This window comes from Neomonachus schauinslandi, chromosome 6, assembly GCF_002201575.2.
Source record: "Neomonachus schauinslandi chromosome 6, ASM220157v2, whole genome shotgun sequence".
In the NCBI taxonomy this organism is placed as follows: domain Eukaryota; kingdom Metazoa; phylum Chordata; class Mammalia; order Carnivora; family Phocidae; genus Neomonachus; species Neomonachus schauinslandi.
Window position 1 is genome coordinate 128,383,825 of NC_058408.1, and position 15,068 is coordinate 128,398,892.

At 56.9% G+C, this 15,068-nt stretch overlaps 1 protein-coding gene across 2 annotated transcripts in view; it reads left to right on the forward strand.

Moving 5' to 3' along the window:
* Positions 1–10,319, forward strand: part of SUFU (SUFU negative regulator of hedgehog signaling) — a 112,131-nt gene extending 101,812 nt beyond the window's left edge. For both annotated transcript variants that reach the window (XM_044916589.1, XM_044916590.1), the window contains exons 11-12: positions 7,583–7,651; positions 10,035–10,319. In XM_044916589.1, the coding sequence (XP_044772524.1) occupies positions 7,583–7,651; positions 10,035–10,124 (159 nt within the window). In that variant the 3' untranslated portion in view covers positions 10,125–10,319. The remainder of the gene's footprint in view (positions 1–7,582; positions 7,652–10,034) is intronic.
* The last annotated feature ends 4,749 nt before the right edge of the window (positions 10,320–15,068 follow it).

Genomic DNA, 15,068 nt, shown 5'->3' on the forward strand with positions numbered 1-15,068 from the left:
ACTTGGTAACATTAGATTTCTGTCCATGTGGTGTTGGTAGTTACTGTAATGTTTGAAACTAGCCCCACACAAGTGGAAAGGGCCTCCCCACCAGCCCCAGCTATGTCCCAGGAAGGCCAGGCTGCCTCTGTGTAGAGGAGGAGGGCTGCCTGTTACCTGGGCAGAGCTGGCAAGGAAGGGGGAGGTGGGCACCCAGCGGGAGAACCCAGCATTCCCTGAGAGTCGAGAGTTCCCAGGTCATCATTCCCAGTAGGTGACTGTGCTCACAGGTCTCAGAAGTGTCCTCAGATAGCATTTATGTGTATTGAAGGTTCAAGCACATGTTCTTGGGAAAGTAGGGACCAGGGTCTCCCCAAACTCAAGAAGAAGTCCCTCCCCCCCCCGTTACATCTTATATCTTCACCTCTGAACCTATCCTTGGAGTCTTGCCATCCTTGGAACACCTTCCTACCCTGAGGAGGGGGTGGTCACCATCTCTATTCTCAGCAGCCCAGGAGCCCTGGCCCCCAGAGAACTCAGCAGATGTCATGTTGCCCCTTCGTGCCCCCAGAGTTCTGAATCCAACCCCAGTCCCAGAGCCCCTTACCCCAGGGCCACTGGTGTTGTGCTCCCAGGCCCACTCCCGTCACCCTTGGGCAGCCCCTCAGGCTGCTGAAGCACTGGGCAGGGCCCCTCCCTTGCGCTGTTGCCCGGGAACCCGAGCGGTGGGAACCAGCCGCTGGCCTCGGCATGTTTCAATAAAGTTTCTGTGCTGGGAGCTGCTTAATCAAAGGCCTGTGTTATGGGCTCATTAGTGTGGTCCACCATGGGCCAGCTCACAGGGGAGCTCCCAGGAAGGCTGGCTGGGGCCCCACTCCCCCAAGCATGCACCCTCACTCACAGAGGGGTTTCTCAGGCCCTTTCCAAGGAGCCCTGGGAAACCCTCCTCAGCCATGGAGCCAACACCCACAGCAGCCCTCCTCCCTTGCCCCCAAAGCAGTCAGCATTTTCTGCTTCTGACTGCCAGCCCATCTTCCCCTTTAGGGTCTTGCCACTGTGGTCACAGGCAGCTCCCTAGCTTGCGGGAACCTGGGCTTCTAATTACTTATGGGCCTCTAGGGCTCCCTCTGGGGCTGCTTGTCTCCCAGGAGACTACAGGACCTCTTGGAGGCCTGGGGTTAGGCTCATCACCAAGGAGGGGCCACTCCACTGGACCAACAAGGGCCCCAGGCCCCTCTGGAGGCAGTCCCCCAACATGGAGGGGACTGACCTCCCCCTACCCCCGCAGGAATCTCTTGCTCATATTCCCAGGATCAAGGGTATCTCCTTGGGCCCTGTGTACCACACCTGTTGGGGACAGAGGAGTAGGAAGGAGCTGAATAGAGCAGGCCCAAGAATGTGAAGAGCTTGACTTCTGTTTTCTTGGCTGCTACTTGAATGCTCCCTGTTGATCCCAGCTGAATGGGGAGGGGCTGGGATGACTTTCTTACATCAGCCTCACCAGCTTTGGAAGCCCTCGATCCCAGCCTTGGCACCTTGTTCTGGCTACCAGCCCAGGCCTGTTATCTCTTGGGGAAAAGGCACGGCAAAGACACCCCGCATGAGAGAAGAGTGACAAAGGAGAAGGTGAGGGAATCTGGGACCTCACTGGAGTGTGTGGAGTGGCCCCCCACACACCCACCCTGCCCTCCCCTCCCCCCATCTTTCCAGCCCCAGAGAAATCCAGGCCCCAGCATACAGAAAGGCAGGGCCATCTGCAGCTCCAGGGTAAGCTCAGCGGACCCTCCCTGCCTCCTGGAGGAGCTGGGGAGGCAGGGATCCTGCTCCAATTCTATAGGCTTCGCAGTCTCCGGAGGTCAACACCTTGATTCCATCTGCCCTACCATCTGCTGTTTCCGTCCTCGTCCTCATGGAGATTGTAAAGCCTGTCAGCCAACTCCAGAGCTTTGCAGGAGGGTCTTCAGATCCTGGGGGAGGCCTGCCAGCCATCCTCTCTTGCACACCTTCCCCCAGCATTCCATATCCCGGTAGCTTTAACAAGCCTCTCTCCCTTGAGTCTGTCAACACCGGGCTGTTAGTCTTCTGAGCAGGATCCCAGCCCAGAGCTGAGTCGTTAGCCCAGCCCAGAGCTGAGTCATTAGCCCAGCCCAGAGCTGAGTCGTTCATCCGTTCATCCGTCCCCAGCAGGGTTGACCTGAAGTGGGAGAAGTCGGCCCTAGAGGTCACGTGGGGGTCACATCACCAAATATGAGAATATTTTTTTAAGCCCTGCAATGCTTTCTCAGCTGTGTGGTGTCTGACAGCTCGCCCAGGTGGCGCGCCACCCCCCGCTTCCCAGCCATTCCCCACCCAGCCCTGATGGGAGGCTTCGGGCTTGGGAGAAGATGCCCAGCTGCTGTTCCGAGTGGGCTCACCACTCCAGGCCAAGTTTGGGAATCACTGCTGGGCTCTCATCCTAGCCCAGTGGCTGACTCACCACTGTCCTCTGGACAAGTCCCCGCCTTCTCCTGTCCCCATCCACCCATTTGGATGTTGTGTGGAAGACACCTGGCAGTCCTGGGCCCAGGCCCTGAGCAGTCCCTCTGCAGTGCCTCTACGGCTTCTCCTTCCGCTGGGGGGCTGGCCACAACTGTTCTCCCCAGAGACCTTCGCTTGGGCTGTCACGGGGCCTCACTGTCCGGGGGTGCACCCAGTTAGGGTTTAAATCCCCCCACTGTGCCTGGGGAGAAGACCATGATGGCCCGCTGTGCCCTCACCAGCCAGCAACCAGAGCAGCAGGAGTCTGAGCCTGCTCCTGGCCACCAAAGCCAACTTCTCACCACCCACTGAGAACAGGAAATGAGTGTATGCCCCGCACACCTCTGCCCCCAAGCCTGGGGGGTCTCCAAGCTGTTTTCTGGCTTTCAGCTGGCCTGTTGGAGTTGGGGGGACACAGACCAGACTGCATCCTAGTCCTGCCCCCTCCTTGGCCATCGTGGGCGCCAGAGCAGCCCCTTGGCAGGCCCCACCCTATAAACAACACATTTCCGCCTCTGAAAGAAGGAAAGAGAAGGAAAAAGAAAGCCAGACTTGTCAGGAAGCAAGAACAACGTGTCAACATGAAGGGCAAACAGGGCCCCGGACAAAGTGTGGACTGTCATATCGAGGGGGAGGAGGGGGCATTGTCAGCACCGTTTGCAGACTCAGAAATAGCACCCACCACAGACATTGGAGTCAGGTCCGCAGCAGGCTCCTGCCCTCAGCACAGCAGAACCTGCCCAGGGCAGGCATCCCGAAAGATCACTTTTCGGGTTCCTTCCGGAACCTGCTGGGGGCCTGGGGAATTGGGAGATTGTTGACAACCCCCCCCCCTCCAATTACCCACCAACCAGGTTGTCCCTAAGGCACCTGGTGTGAGCACCTTGGAAAAGGCTGCTGGTCTGGATTCCAAGCCACCCTCTGACCAAGAGTGGAGGTTAGGGGTGGGGAGCAGGGGGCCACTGTTCCCCTCACAGCTTGGCCAGTTAGATGGTGGTGAAGCTGCAGCCACCGACTCACCCCTGTTGGTTAAGCCTGTGCCCAAACCCCATCCCCCTGTGTGAGCCTGAGTGTTCCCCACCCCATGATCTCCTGGGATGCCTCAAAAATGCAGACACCTTGGCCTTGCCAGAGTACTCGGATTCAGAAGTTCTGGATGGCATCTCCATAGTTTCGAAAGCTTCCCAGGGGAGTTAGCTGCTCACTAGAGAGCCTCCTCCCTCCAAGGGCTGCTTGTGCACAAACATAAGCGTTTGATGCCCAGCTCTTGGTGAGTGCAGACATTACTGAGTGCACTTGTCATTTTCCGTATTATTAGTTATTTCTGTTGCTGTTTTCTGGGCTAGAGTAACTGTTGCCTTATGTATGCATTCACTAAGCTGGCCTGGGCATGTGCCTCGCTGTTCCCACTTGGACACCATCTTTGGGCATGGTTTGCCTTCCTTTCCAATTGGCCATCTTGGTTTTTGAGCTGCTGGGTGTCTGTGATGCTCAGGGTTCCAGCCCTCTTAAGCTGAGCAGATTGTTCCTCTTGAGGAAAAATGTGTGGCTGGTGGGGGTTGGGATGGCTGGTCTTCCAGGCCATTGGTAGAAGCCAAAGTCACCTTCACCTCCCCCAACAGAGGAGAGAGAAGAGTTAGCCCTGAGTATACAAGGCTTCTAGAATTGGGGTGTTTTCCCCAGACCCGAGGAAAAGCGTATCCTCTACCATAGTGAGGTCAGATCACGTTCTAAAGTCCAGGAGCCTTATCTCCTCTCAACACCTGCTTGTCTGCAAAATGGGGGTGATAGTTACCTCTTCTGCAGGCCCGCCAGGAGGGCTCAGTGAAATGGTACCGCTCAAGCCCTTCACCCCGTGCCCGGTGCCTGGAGGAGGCGCTGCTTCGGCTGGAGGTGGTGTCACCATTCCTACTGGCATCGTAACCCTCCTGTTATTATTTGTGGCAGAGCCAGGCAGCCCCGTGGGGACCCAGTGAGCTTCCAGCGCCTCAAGCCCCAGACTGCACCGGCTTTTCCCACAGTTGCATCACGACGGCGTGTCTGTTGCTCAGGAGAGCGCCCAGGAGCCGCTCCGTCACAGTTGTCTATCTCCAGTGTCCTGTTGATAAGATCTGTTCACATTCTCAGCTCCAGGTCTGAAATATACAAAGAACAGGGCCTGTTTGTTCAATCCAAGCTTCTAAGGTTTAACTCCCAAAGGAAATTAAATTAGACGCCTGGAGCTATGACAGTCTGTCGTGTTTCTTTGCAGGGAATGTCACCCTTAATATCATGCAGATCTTGTGTATAATTTTCTCTGTTTAATTCTTTTAAAATAATGTGAAGTTTCCAGCAGGAACCAGCAAATCACCAAAAGTGAAAATTGAGGCACCACCAGGGTTTGTCCCCTTTTCTGGTCTTGCCATCCTCTCCCCCAGCTGAGTATAAAACGAGTCCACACCCAGATGGCGCGCTAGCTTGGTGCGGTTCTGCTGACAGTCACCATAACGCACCCTCTCTCCACCACCTATCCCAGACCTGTGTCAGAGGAACTGGCTTGGGGCTGAGCTCAGCGTTAGTGGGATTGTCTTGCCCCTTGTTGAAAAACAGCGCTTCAGTGTCTCACTGGGTGGTCGCAGTCCCTGTGAACCCTCCCCTCCACCTCAGCCCCGGCGCTACAGTCCCAGGCCTATTTACCTTCCTGGCAGAAAGTGCCTCCCTCCGAATTATTTGTGGGTTAGAAATCAGCGCAGCCTAGCCCGGCCTGGAGCCACTGTAATATAATTGGGTTTTAGGTATGCTTGTGTTTGTGCTAGCATTTGCAGAGATGGCAGTGAGCCCCGGAAATGCCAAAAATATGAATGTGACTTTTGTGCTACTGAAGCCGACTGGTGATAACTGGTAGGGAAACTCTGGACTGTGCGGGGCAGGGGAGGGGGGGATCCCTGGATAAGAGGAGGAGCCAAGGCTCTGGCAGTGGGAAGACTGGGGTATGATGGGGAAAGAGTCACTGGAGTCTGGGAAAAGGATCACCCAGGCCCACCTGGGGGCACTTGGAGGAAGAGTGGGGGCGGGAGGGGCCCCCTCGGGTGGGCATTTCCCTGGACTGACTTTGCCTGTCTAAATCTTGTCTCTGTCCTCACTGGAGGCCTGAGCTCCTCAAACAGAAAAAAACTTGGGTGAGATGGGGGCCAGTGGTCAGAGCTATTTTGTTGCTGACTGTGGGCTTGCAGCCTGGAAAGGAGACGTCCTTTGGCTCCCTGTCAACCAAGAGAGGGTGCGTGTCCAGGTAGAGCATGGACTGCTTTCATGCCTGTGTCCCTGGGGCCCCACCCAGGGCCGGGCCTAGCAGAGGCACCTAGGGAATGCCGTGGAGTTCGGTAGATTGGTGGGCACATGAGCGGAAGAGTGAATAAAGGCGTCAGTGCTGTGGCGGCTGCACTTCAGGCACTACTCTAGAGTCCAGCTAGGTCTGGGACATGGTCTTATCTCAGCCGCTCACAAGCCATGTGACACTGGGCGAATTACATAACCTGTCTGTGCCTCAGTTTCCTCATCTCGGAGGAGACTCAAGGAGATAAGATACATGAGCAGTCAGCACAGGGCCTGGTATGGTGGTGGTTTGCTCACCCGGGCTTCTCATTCCTTGCTCCCGCCTCCACCCCATCAACTTCCTTCCTTTGGAGTCCTCCATCCCATGTGGTCTCCAGCGACCCCACTTGCTGCTCTTCTGCTCTCCCGTGCCATTTCACTTCATCTCACAAGCTGACTATATTCCAGATATAGATATATATATAGATATATAGATATAGATATAGATATTCTGATATATGTGTATATACACACACACACACACACACACATACTCCACTTATCGGAGTGGACAACTCCCAGGGGAAACCTGAGGAGTATTTTCTCAAGTTCTTGATCCCCATCCTTCTAGAGGGGTTTCCCTCAGCAGAGTCGTTCACCTTGGTCTTCACCCCATTGTCTGTCTTCCTCTGTGCCTCCCCTGGGGCATTCAAAGTTTGCTGGAGGAGGCAAAGCAGAGGCAGGTGGAGCCACAGCCTGGGGGCGTATAGAAGGGTCTTGTGCCAAGGCCAGGAAGCCCCATGGGTCAGCACAGGGAGGAGAAGGGTGGAGGAAACGGGTCAGATTGGGAAGAGGAAAGACACCCTCAGCCTGGGCCCGGTGTGGTGCAGGCCTGGTGTGAGCTTGTCCTGACTCCGCAGAGCGAGCCTGAGCAGAGGAGCCAGTTGGGAAAACCTGATGGCCCATCAGGTTGAGGAAGGCCCGTGAGGGTAGGGCTTGTGCCAGCTGAATAGCGGGGCCAGGCTGTCCTAGACATCAAAGTATGAAGTGACAAGGCATCAGACTAGAACAGCGAAGTGGGACAGCCGGGAGGTGATCTGGAGAAGAGGTTTCTCAGAGGAAGTTGTGAAGAACTCAGTGGCTGAATGAGGTCAGCAGGGCAAGGGTTTGGGAGCTTCCAGCTTGAGAAACTGTGGATACTGCAGACGGAAAGGGGACTTGAGAGCCCCCTTTCCATCTGTAAAATGAGAGAGGGTGGTGCACAGTCTCCGAATTCTCCAGCTCAGACATTCTTGGATATACCTTCTGGGGCATTTCCAGATTCCAGACAAGGCCTGTATTCCAAATCCAAACAGATTCCTTTTGTCCTACCAAGTCGGGAGTGAGGGGGAACTTGGGAGCCCGGCTGGGCACGGGGCATGTTGGCGATCACTCTTGCCCAGCCGCCCACTTCTCCCTGCCCCTCCACTGCACTGCAGCGTGCCGGAGGCCCAGACTGCCCAGCCCGTATCCCTTCTGGGGACCAGCACTACATTCTCTCCAGATATCCCCACCTTGCTTCCCCATCGTCCTCTGACACCCTTCCTTCCTTGCCCTGGTCCCTGCGGGATTGCAGGCAGGTTGGGGGGGTGGGGGAGAACGCCAGTCTGAGATAGGCTTCCAGCACTTCCATCTGTCCCTAGGACAGGCTCACAGCTCCTCCGTGGCTAGAAGAAAGATCCATGGCTTGGCAGTTGGCAAAAAGACCATATATTAAAAAATAATAATAAACACTTGTCTTGTGCCTTCTTCCCAGATTCTGTTGACTGAAGAGTTTGTAGAGAAAATGTTGGAGGACTTAGAAGATTTGACTTCTCCAGAGGAAGTAAGCCTGTTTCATTCTAACAGCGGCTTCCAGTCTCCAGGAGCCCATGTGTGTCTTTCGGTCTGTCAGTCTCTGAGGTGTGGGGATGGGCTGGAGAGGAGCCCCTGCAGATGTGAAGCAGCTTCATTTCTGGCCCCCCCCACCCCAGCCATCATAAGGACACCCAGCCAGTTGTCTGAATCGGCAGCTTCCGAGAAGCTCACTGCCGGGGCAGCCAGGGCCTTTGGGCTAGTAGTTCTTCCCCAGCCCCTGCTGTTCCCTGGCAGGTTCCGAACAGAAAGCCCACACCCGCTGCCAGAGAATATTCCACTGGGGAGTTCTGGTGGCAGTGAGGGACTCCTGCTCTTGCCTCAGGCCACCCAGGAGCCGGCCTCCTTCCTCGCTTCTCCAGCCAGGAGCTCTCCCCTCTTGGTCTGCCCCTTCCAGCCTGAGACCCTGGCCGGCCAGGTGGGAGCTTGTGCCTTTCTTGGCTACTCATCTGGGGTACAGGAATGGAGCCCATAATCCCCTTTGTTTTTCTTCCTTGTTCCTGGCATCCTCATTTGCAGGGACTTACCTCATCCTGGAAAGTCCCTTCCCCTCCCCCGGCCTCCTACTAAGCAGCACCCCAGTGGGATCTGAGCCTTCCTGGCCTCAATGCCCCATAGGTTAGTGGAACATTAGCAACCTAGCCAGGCCTCTGGAGAGCTCTTCTGGGCCCTCCCCTGCCTGTGGCAGAGACGGACAGACCCTTCCATTGCCCTTTCTGCCGGGAAGCGTGTTTGGGGGAGAGCTCCTTCAGCTCCCAGGGGCCAGCCTTTCAAGCCAGAGGGAGGCCACGTAGGAGCTAGCTCCCAGCCAGGCCTGGAGCGAACAGTTGCCGGGGCTTCCAGGGCCGCATCAGCCGGGACATGGTGGCCTCCATCACCCACCAGGTGGAAGAGAGCCCACAGGGTGAGCCTGTCCTGTCCAGGTCTCCAGGTGGACAGCAACTCCTCAGAGCCTGAGGTCACCTCTGTCCTCTGGGATGTGGCTTGAGAAGTTAACTCATTTACACATTCCAAAGCCACCCGTCCCCCGTGTGTGCCAGCCAGTCAACCCCCACGAGTCACTGGTCCCTGAGGCCTGGCTCCTATTGAGTCAGCCCAGAGCCAGCTACCCAGAAGCGCTTCCGGAGAGGCCGCATCGCACGGGGCAGTGCCCGTCGCACAGGGTGGTGCAGCGCCAGACTGTAGCTTTGAGCCTGGGTGTTGAGGAGGTGGGAGGGGGACTGTCCAGGCAGGAGGGACAGGAGCCAGGGGGAGCTCAGGAAAGTAGGTCACTAAAAATGACTTTTTTTTTTTTTTTGGTTCTCTGTCCAGAGGCTATCCCCACAGCCAGCTCCACTCTCCACTTTGGTCCTGGCTCGGACAAGTCTCCCATCAGAGGGAGGGAGACGGGGCCAGCCACTTCCAGCCCCAGCTCCAGGCAGGCCGAGGGCCCTGTTCTTTCCTCCTTTCCAGCCTGGCCTGACTTCTCACCTAGCCCCGGGACAGTAGGAGTCATAAAAGGCAGACCCTGTTTTCAAGTCAGTGAGCATCTAGTGAGCACACCAGCTGTGGGTCAGAGGAAGTGAGATCCATCAGCCTCTTTCCCCCACCCCAGACAGAAGCCTGAGACGCAGAACTGTCAGCAAATCAGTGATCCCTGGGCTCGGGTAGGAAGAGCCTGGGCTCTCGTTGGCCACCACTGGCACCATGCTCACGGTGGTGACCCTGAGAAACAGACGAGCTTGAACAGAGGGGAGCAGGATGGGGATGCACCAGGCCCAAGAAATCACCTCCAGCCACACTTGTCCTGCTCCTCTCCTCCCACTGAGGCCAAGCCAGGGCCTCCTTCCCTTTGGACCCTTTGGCAAAGGCCACAGAGGGCAGGTTCTGGGGTCCTTCTGCACCAGCCCCTGCAAGAGAAGCCATGGCAGGGACAGGACCACAGAGTTCCAGACCTCAAGCCACTTCCCTGAAGCATCTGCACCCTCCCACCCTGCCCCCATCCCCCAGCCCCAGGGCCTCAGGGAGCAGATTCCTTACATGCTTGTGGCCGGAGGCAGAACCAAGGAAGTGAGCTGGAGGGAGGTCAGCACAGTCAAGAAAGAGTTAGAAAACATGCCTCCTCCAACCCCAGTTAATTATTGGCAGGGCAAGGGGAAAGAAGGGGTCACCGAACTCCAGCAGCTTAACCTCAGCCACCCACCTGGGAATAGCATTTGCGATTGAAGCCAGGCAACCGGTGGCCTCTCTTGCCCCCAGCACCTGGGGGACGGGACGCGGGTGAGGGCCCTGGGCTCTCTGTAGGCAGTCGGGACAGAAGGCCGGGAGTGGTGCTAACTGTGTGCACTCTGGCTCTGTGCTTGCTCCCTCCACAGTTCAAACTTCCCAAAGAGTACAGCTGGCCGGAAAAGAAGCTCAAAGTCTCCATTCTTCCCGACGTGGTGTTCGACAGTCCACTGCACTAGCCTGGGCTGGGCCCTGCAGGGGCCAAGGGAGAGCCCAGCTGCTCCCGGGTGACTCCCAGTGCACCAACTGCGGACACGCGATCCCCACAAATGAAAGGACACGCCTGAGGAGGGCTGTGCAGCCTCCGCATGGCCTCACCTGAAGCTCAGGGGCCTCCCCGCCGCCTGGAGCCGGCCAAGCCCCTGGGGCTGGGAGCGGGCAAATGCAAACATCCCCCTCCTGCTGCTGCCGCAGCGTGGTTTGAGATGTGACTCTGGACCTTTGATGGTGTGCCCTTAGGTGGAGACCGGCCTCACTGTCATCTCTCCCCTGCCCGCTCCAGCAGGAGGGAGTGGAGTGGCCGTGGTGCGCACGGCCCAGCTCTGCTGTGGGAAGCCTTTGCTAGGCCACGGAACAATTCCTCCGATGGTGTTTGGTTTTCTTCCTCCTTATTTTATTTTGTCGAAACCGGATGGTATTTTATTGGTCTTCAAAGATGTCCAGAAGCCGTGTATATAATGTTTTTTAAACAGAACTTTATTCCCAGATGAACTTTCTCATTCTCTCAGACGAGGGCCTGGGGCTGTCTCCCCCTGAGCCACCACCAGAGAAGGTGCCGGGGTTCAGTTCGCCTGCCAGCCCAGGACCCCGGAGGAGCCAGCTTCACAGAGAGGCTGATTTCTTCCCAGCGGGGCCTGGTGGAGCTTGGGGCAGGGGGAGAGCTGAGCTCTGGCCCCATGCAGCCTTCGGCCCGTTTAGCCAGCTGGGGCCAGGAGAAGGTGCCGCTGGTTCTAAAGCGGACTAGGCCCCTGGCAAAGTTCCAGGACCACCAGGGTCTCAGAGACTTGGTAGCCCCAGCCTCATCTTCTAGGCCTTGTCCACCTGACCAGGCCTGCCTGAGAGAAGGTGAGGCCCAGCACCTTGTAGACCATCCCCACCTGCCACTCAGGGCCTAGGTCTCCAGCTCTTTGACCACTCCTGTCCCATTTCCTCCTCCCCTGGGCCTCCCAGCCTCCAGGCTGCAGGACTCTGGCATATTAAAAATGGAAAAATCAACCTCTCACCATGTCTTTCACTTTGATTTTGCAAATACCGCACTCTGCTGCCCTCATCCTCCCTGAGTCCATTCGTTTCTTGTCTTTCATTTTCATTCCCCGTTCTCCATGTCATTCCCCATGCCTTTTTTCCTGCATCCTGGTCTCCCCCAGTCCCTTGCCCCACTACTGCAGATCTCATGGTCTTCCTCCCAGGAATAGACCTATCTCTGGCCCGTGGATTTGGGTTCCTCTTGGGTTGTCTCCCACCTCTGACCTGGAATCACCAAGCCCCTTCGTGCCCTCTCACCCCTGACTCTAGGGACTGCTATTTCAGGCCTTTCCAAAGCAAAGTCCTTTGGTCTGTCACGGGCCTCGTAGGGCCATGCATTGCCCCGTCTGCACCCGCCACACACACGGCCACTACAACAGGGCCCCAGGTGGCCCATGCAGGACGCCTCTGATGAGACTCAGCCAAAGAGCTGCCTCCAGGGGTCATGAGGGCAGGGGCCAGGCTCTCCAGGGAGCAAGATTTGGACTTCCAAGGGGCCACGAGGCCCTGGCCGCTTCTCTGCACACACCCTCAGGGCTACCCAGTTAACTCCATCAAACTCAGAGCTTCAAGGTGGATCAGCCTGGGAGACTGGGAGAGAGAGGCTCCAGGCCTCCACCAACGAAGATGGAAGCTCCTCTGGACCTGATGTTGGGCGCAGCTGTGCCTTCTGCTCCAAGGACTTTTCCAAAAGGACATTTTCTGGCCGCTGCCCACCACAGCACCTCTGCCTTTGAAGCTCTTGTCATCTAATGTTTCATGGCCGGAGAGGCGTCATTAGCTTGTCTCCTTTCCGTGCCACCCTGGCCCACCGCTCCACAAATTCTTTCTTTCTGGGGACCTGCCTCTGCCTATCTGCTTTGGCTGATGGGGAGGAAGGTATTTTCTGAGCTAAGCTTTGTTATCAGTACGGGAGGCAGGCGGGAAGCCGGTGAGCTCTGAGACAGTGAGCCCATGAAGCCTGTGGCCCCTTCCTGCCCCATGATGCCAGCCACCTCCAAGGCATCCACCATCTCTGACCAGGCCTTCCAGAGGTTTCTCTGGGAGGGGGCTCTCCACTGAGCTTCTGGCTGGTGAGAGGGGACCCTCACTGAGGACCAAGTGAGGCCGACCCTGTAGCGTGCCCGGCATAGCACTTGGCGTACAGTGGGTACTCACTAAATGTACCGCTTCCTTCCCTCCCTGCAGCACTTCGGGAGCCCTGACATAATAAGTCCGGGAGGTAAGAAGCCTCCCTCCTAAATCTGCCTCTTCCTCGTGGCTTCCTTGTGCCTTGCCCAGTCCCACCCACCCCCCTCCAGGTCCCTGTGGCTCAAGCTTCTGAGAGGACGGGGCTCCCCTGTACGTACACACGGCAGACTCTTGGACTCCTCAGGTCACGTGTGGGCTGCAGGTGGGCTGCAGCCCAGCTGTCATTCTGCGGGGGTAGAGTGGCTCATGCAAGGTCTCAGGTCTGGCCAGGGACCTGGTCCCTCTTCCTGCCCTTCTCTTCCTCTTCCAAAGGCAAGGCTTCAGGGCAGGGACTAGGAAGCCTTGGGGAGAGTCTAAAGGGCTAGAGCATTTTTAAAAATGCACACAGGGTCTTGGGGCTGGGTTTTGAGATTGAGTTGAGAGCAGGGAAAAAAAACCCCAAAGGTTGGTGCCCCTATGGGGCAGACCAGTAGAGAACTCCCTTGACTGTATTTTTTTATCCAGTTGTCTTTCCTCTCTGGCTTCCAGGTCCTCCGCGCCAGGTAAGGTGCCTGGGTCCCTGTTAAAAGTCAGGAGCCCTGTAGAGAGAGCCCTCCTTTTGTACAAGTACCTGAATGCTGCAATGAGCAGACTTTTGTAAAATTTTATATTAGTTTCTAATGTCGACTGCGACTCGGTTCCTGGGGGCTGCAGCCAGCCTGGGACTTTTGTAAGAATTTTTGGGTGACTCACTTAGATGTCGTTTCCTTCTTGCTCCCTCTTCCTCTGTGTAATCTAAGTACATTAAACATTTTGCAGAAGTGCCTGGATCTTGTGCTCCTTTTTGGATGCCTGGAGTAGGGGAGCAGCAAGCCTGGCAGAGGGGTGGGTTGGACTCAGCCACTTAGAAGAAACCGGGATGGGGGAAGGGCCCCCGAAGACTGTTGTCGGGAGTGGAGGGGGTGTCAAGGAGCAGGATCACGCAGCTGGTGACTCTAGAGTCATGCAGAAATGACTTTGCAGGCTCCCTTTCACTGGTCTTGAATTCCTCTAGGGTCATGGGGGGTGTAGGAGCAAGAAACAGGTCTGGGGAAATGGGTGGGTCAAGACCCTCTTTCTTCCTCTTCCGCTCTCCTGTCACCAAAAAGCCCTTTCCCCTTGGGAAGGTGGACCTTCCTTCCCTCCAGTTTTAGGGTTCTTGTGTCCCAGCTTGGGTCAGGAGATGGTCACTGCCCTCAGCATCTAAATTCAACCTCCTGGGATGGACAGGCAGCCTCAAAACCATCACACCCACTGGGTGACACAGAAGGTGGCCCTCCCTTCCCATGAGCCCCTCTGGGCCTGGCCTTGGTGAGGAGGTGGTGGATTTTCCTTCCCTGGAAGGAAGTGGCCTGGCACAACAGAGCCCAGTCCCCGTGGAGAGAAGGCAGCCGCCTGGGACCTTAGAGGCAGGCAGGAGAGGGTCTGCACCCCGACGGGGTTCCCAGAGCCTGCAGGGCTGCTCTAAACCTTCCCGCCTTCTTTCCCTTCCTGCCAGGCCTGGTTGTCTGTCTCGGAGAACAGCAGGGCCTTTTCTCATGCCAGGTGTTCTGCTGGGGCTAGTGGCAGAAGTCCTGGGGGGATCAGCTCATGTAAAGGGACTCTGTCCTCTTGGAGAACCAGCCGTATCTGGGGGAGCTTTCCCCAGGCAGAGGTCAGTACTCCTTCCCCTGTGACCTCCTACTGAACCCCTGGAGCAGTGGGCCAGGTCGTGTCTGGGGTCCTCAGTCACTCTGGCAGTCAGAGCAAGGGAGCTGGGAGGGCCTGGACAGACGGACCATCCCAGGGTGGCCCAGGCCACACCCCTTCCCCTTTTCTTTTCTCCTTGGAGATTGGGAAGCAGGGTGGAGGGGAGGGCTGATTATCTAATCCTCCTCATCTGACCAGCCTACAAGCACCCAGGGTCAGAGTGAAGTTCCTGCCCCAGAGAGTACAGAACAGCAAGATCCTGTGTTTAGCTCGTTCCAGGAGACAGGATGAGGCTGAGATTATTTCTGGAAAGAGGCTCCTGGGCCTATAGCAGAGACCCCACCCTAGATTTAGGGAGGGGAGAAATCTGCCATGTGATATGTAATGTCACCTCCAAAAGGCCTGTACATTCCTCCAGGCATCTGCTCTGCCCCATGTGGGGTGGGAGGATGTCAGGGGCCCTGGGTGAGGGGGACCCACAGGCTCCAGAGCCAGGGGGCTAGGGAGCCTAAGAGATTTACTAAACTGGCCTAACCAGAAGGAGAATGCAGCTGGAAGTGAGTCAACCCAGGCTGCCAGGCACTGAGGCAGCTGAGGAGGTGGGGAGGCCAGGGTGGCGGAGAGGGAGTGCTGTGCTGGGCCGGAGAAGGGGGAGATTAGTCCCAAGACTGCGGTGGTGGTGGGGGGGGGTGCCAGGGCAGGATGTGGTCTGGGAGGGGCAACCATCTCCAGGCCCCTTCTGTGGGGGCACCATGGGACTGACCCAGTCCCCTCCTCTCCTCCTTAACTGCCAGGAAGTCTTTGGGAGAAAGCTACGGACAGGATGGGGGAAGGGGAAAGCTGCCTGCTGGTGGGTGTCCACAGTCTATGTTCATTCCTTCCTTCTTTCAACAAACGTATGCCCGGCCCTCTGCTGTATGCTGGGAGACTGGGAGACTGGGAGACAGGACACAGGCCTGGCCTTAGGAGTGTGTGGTGCA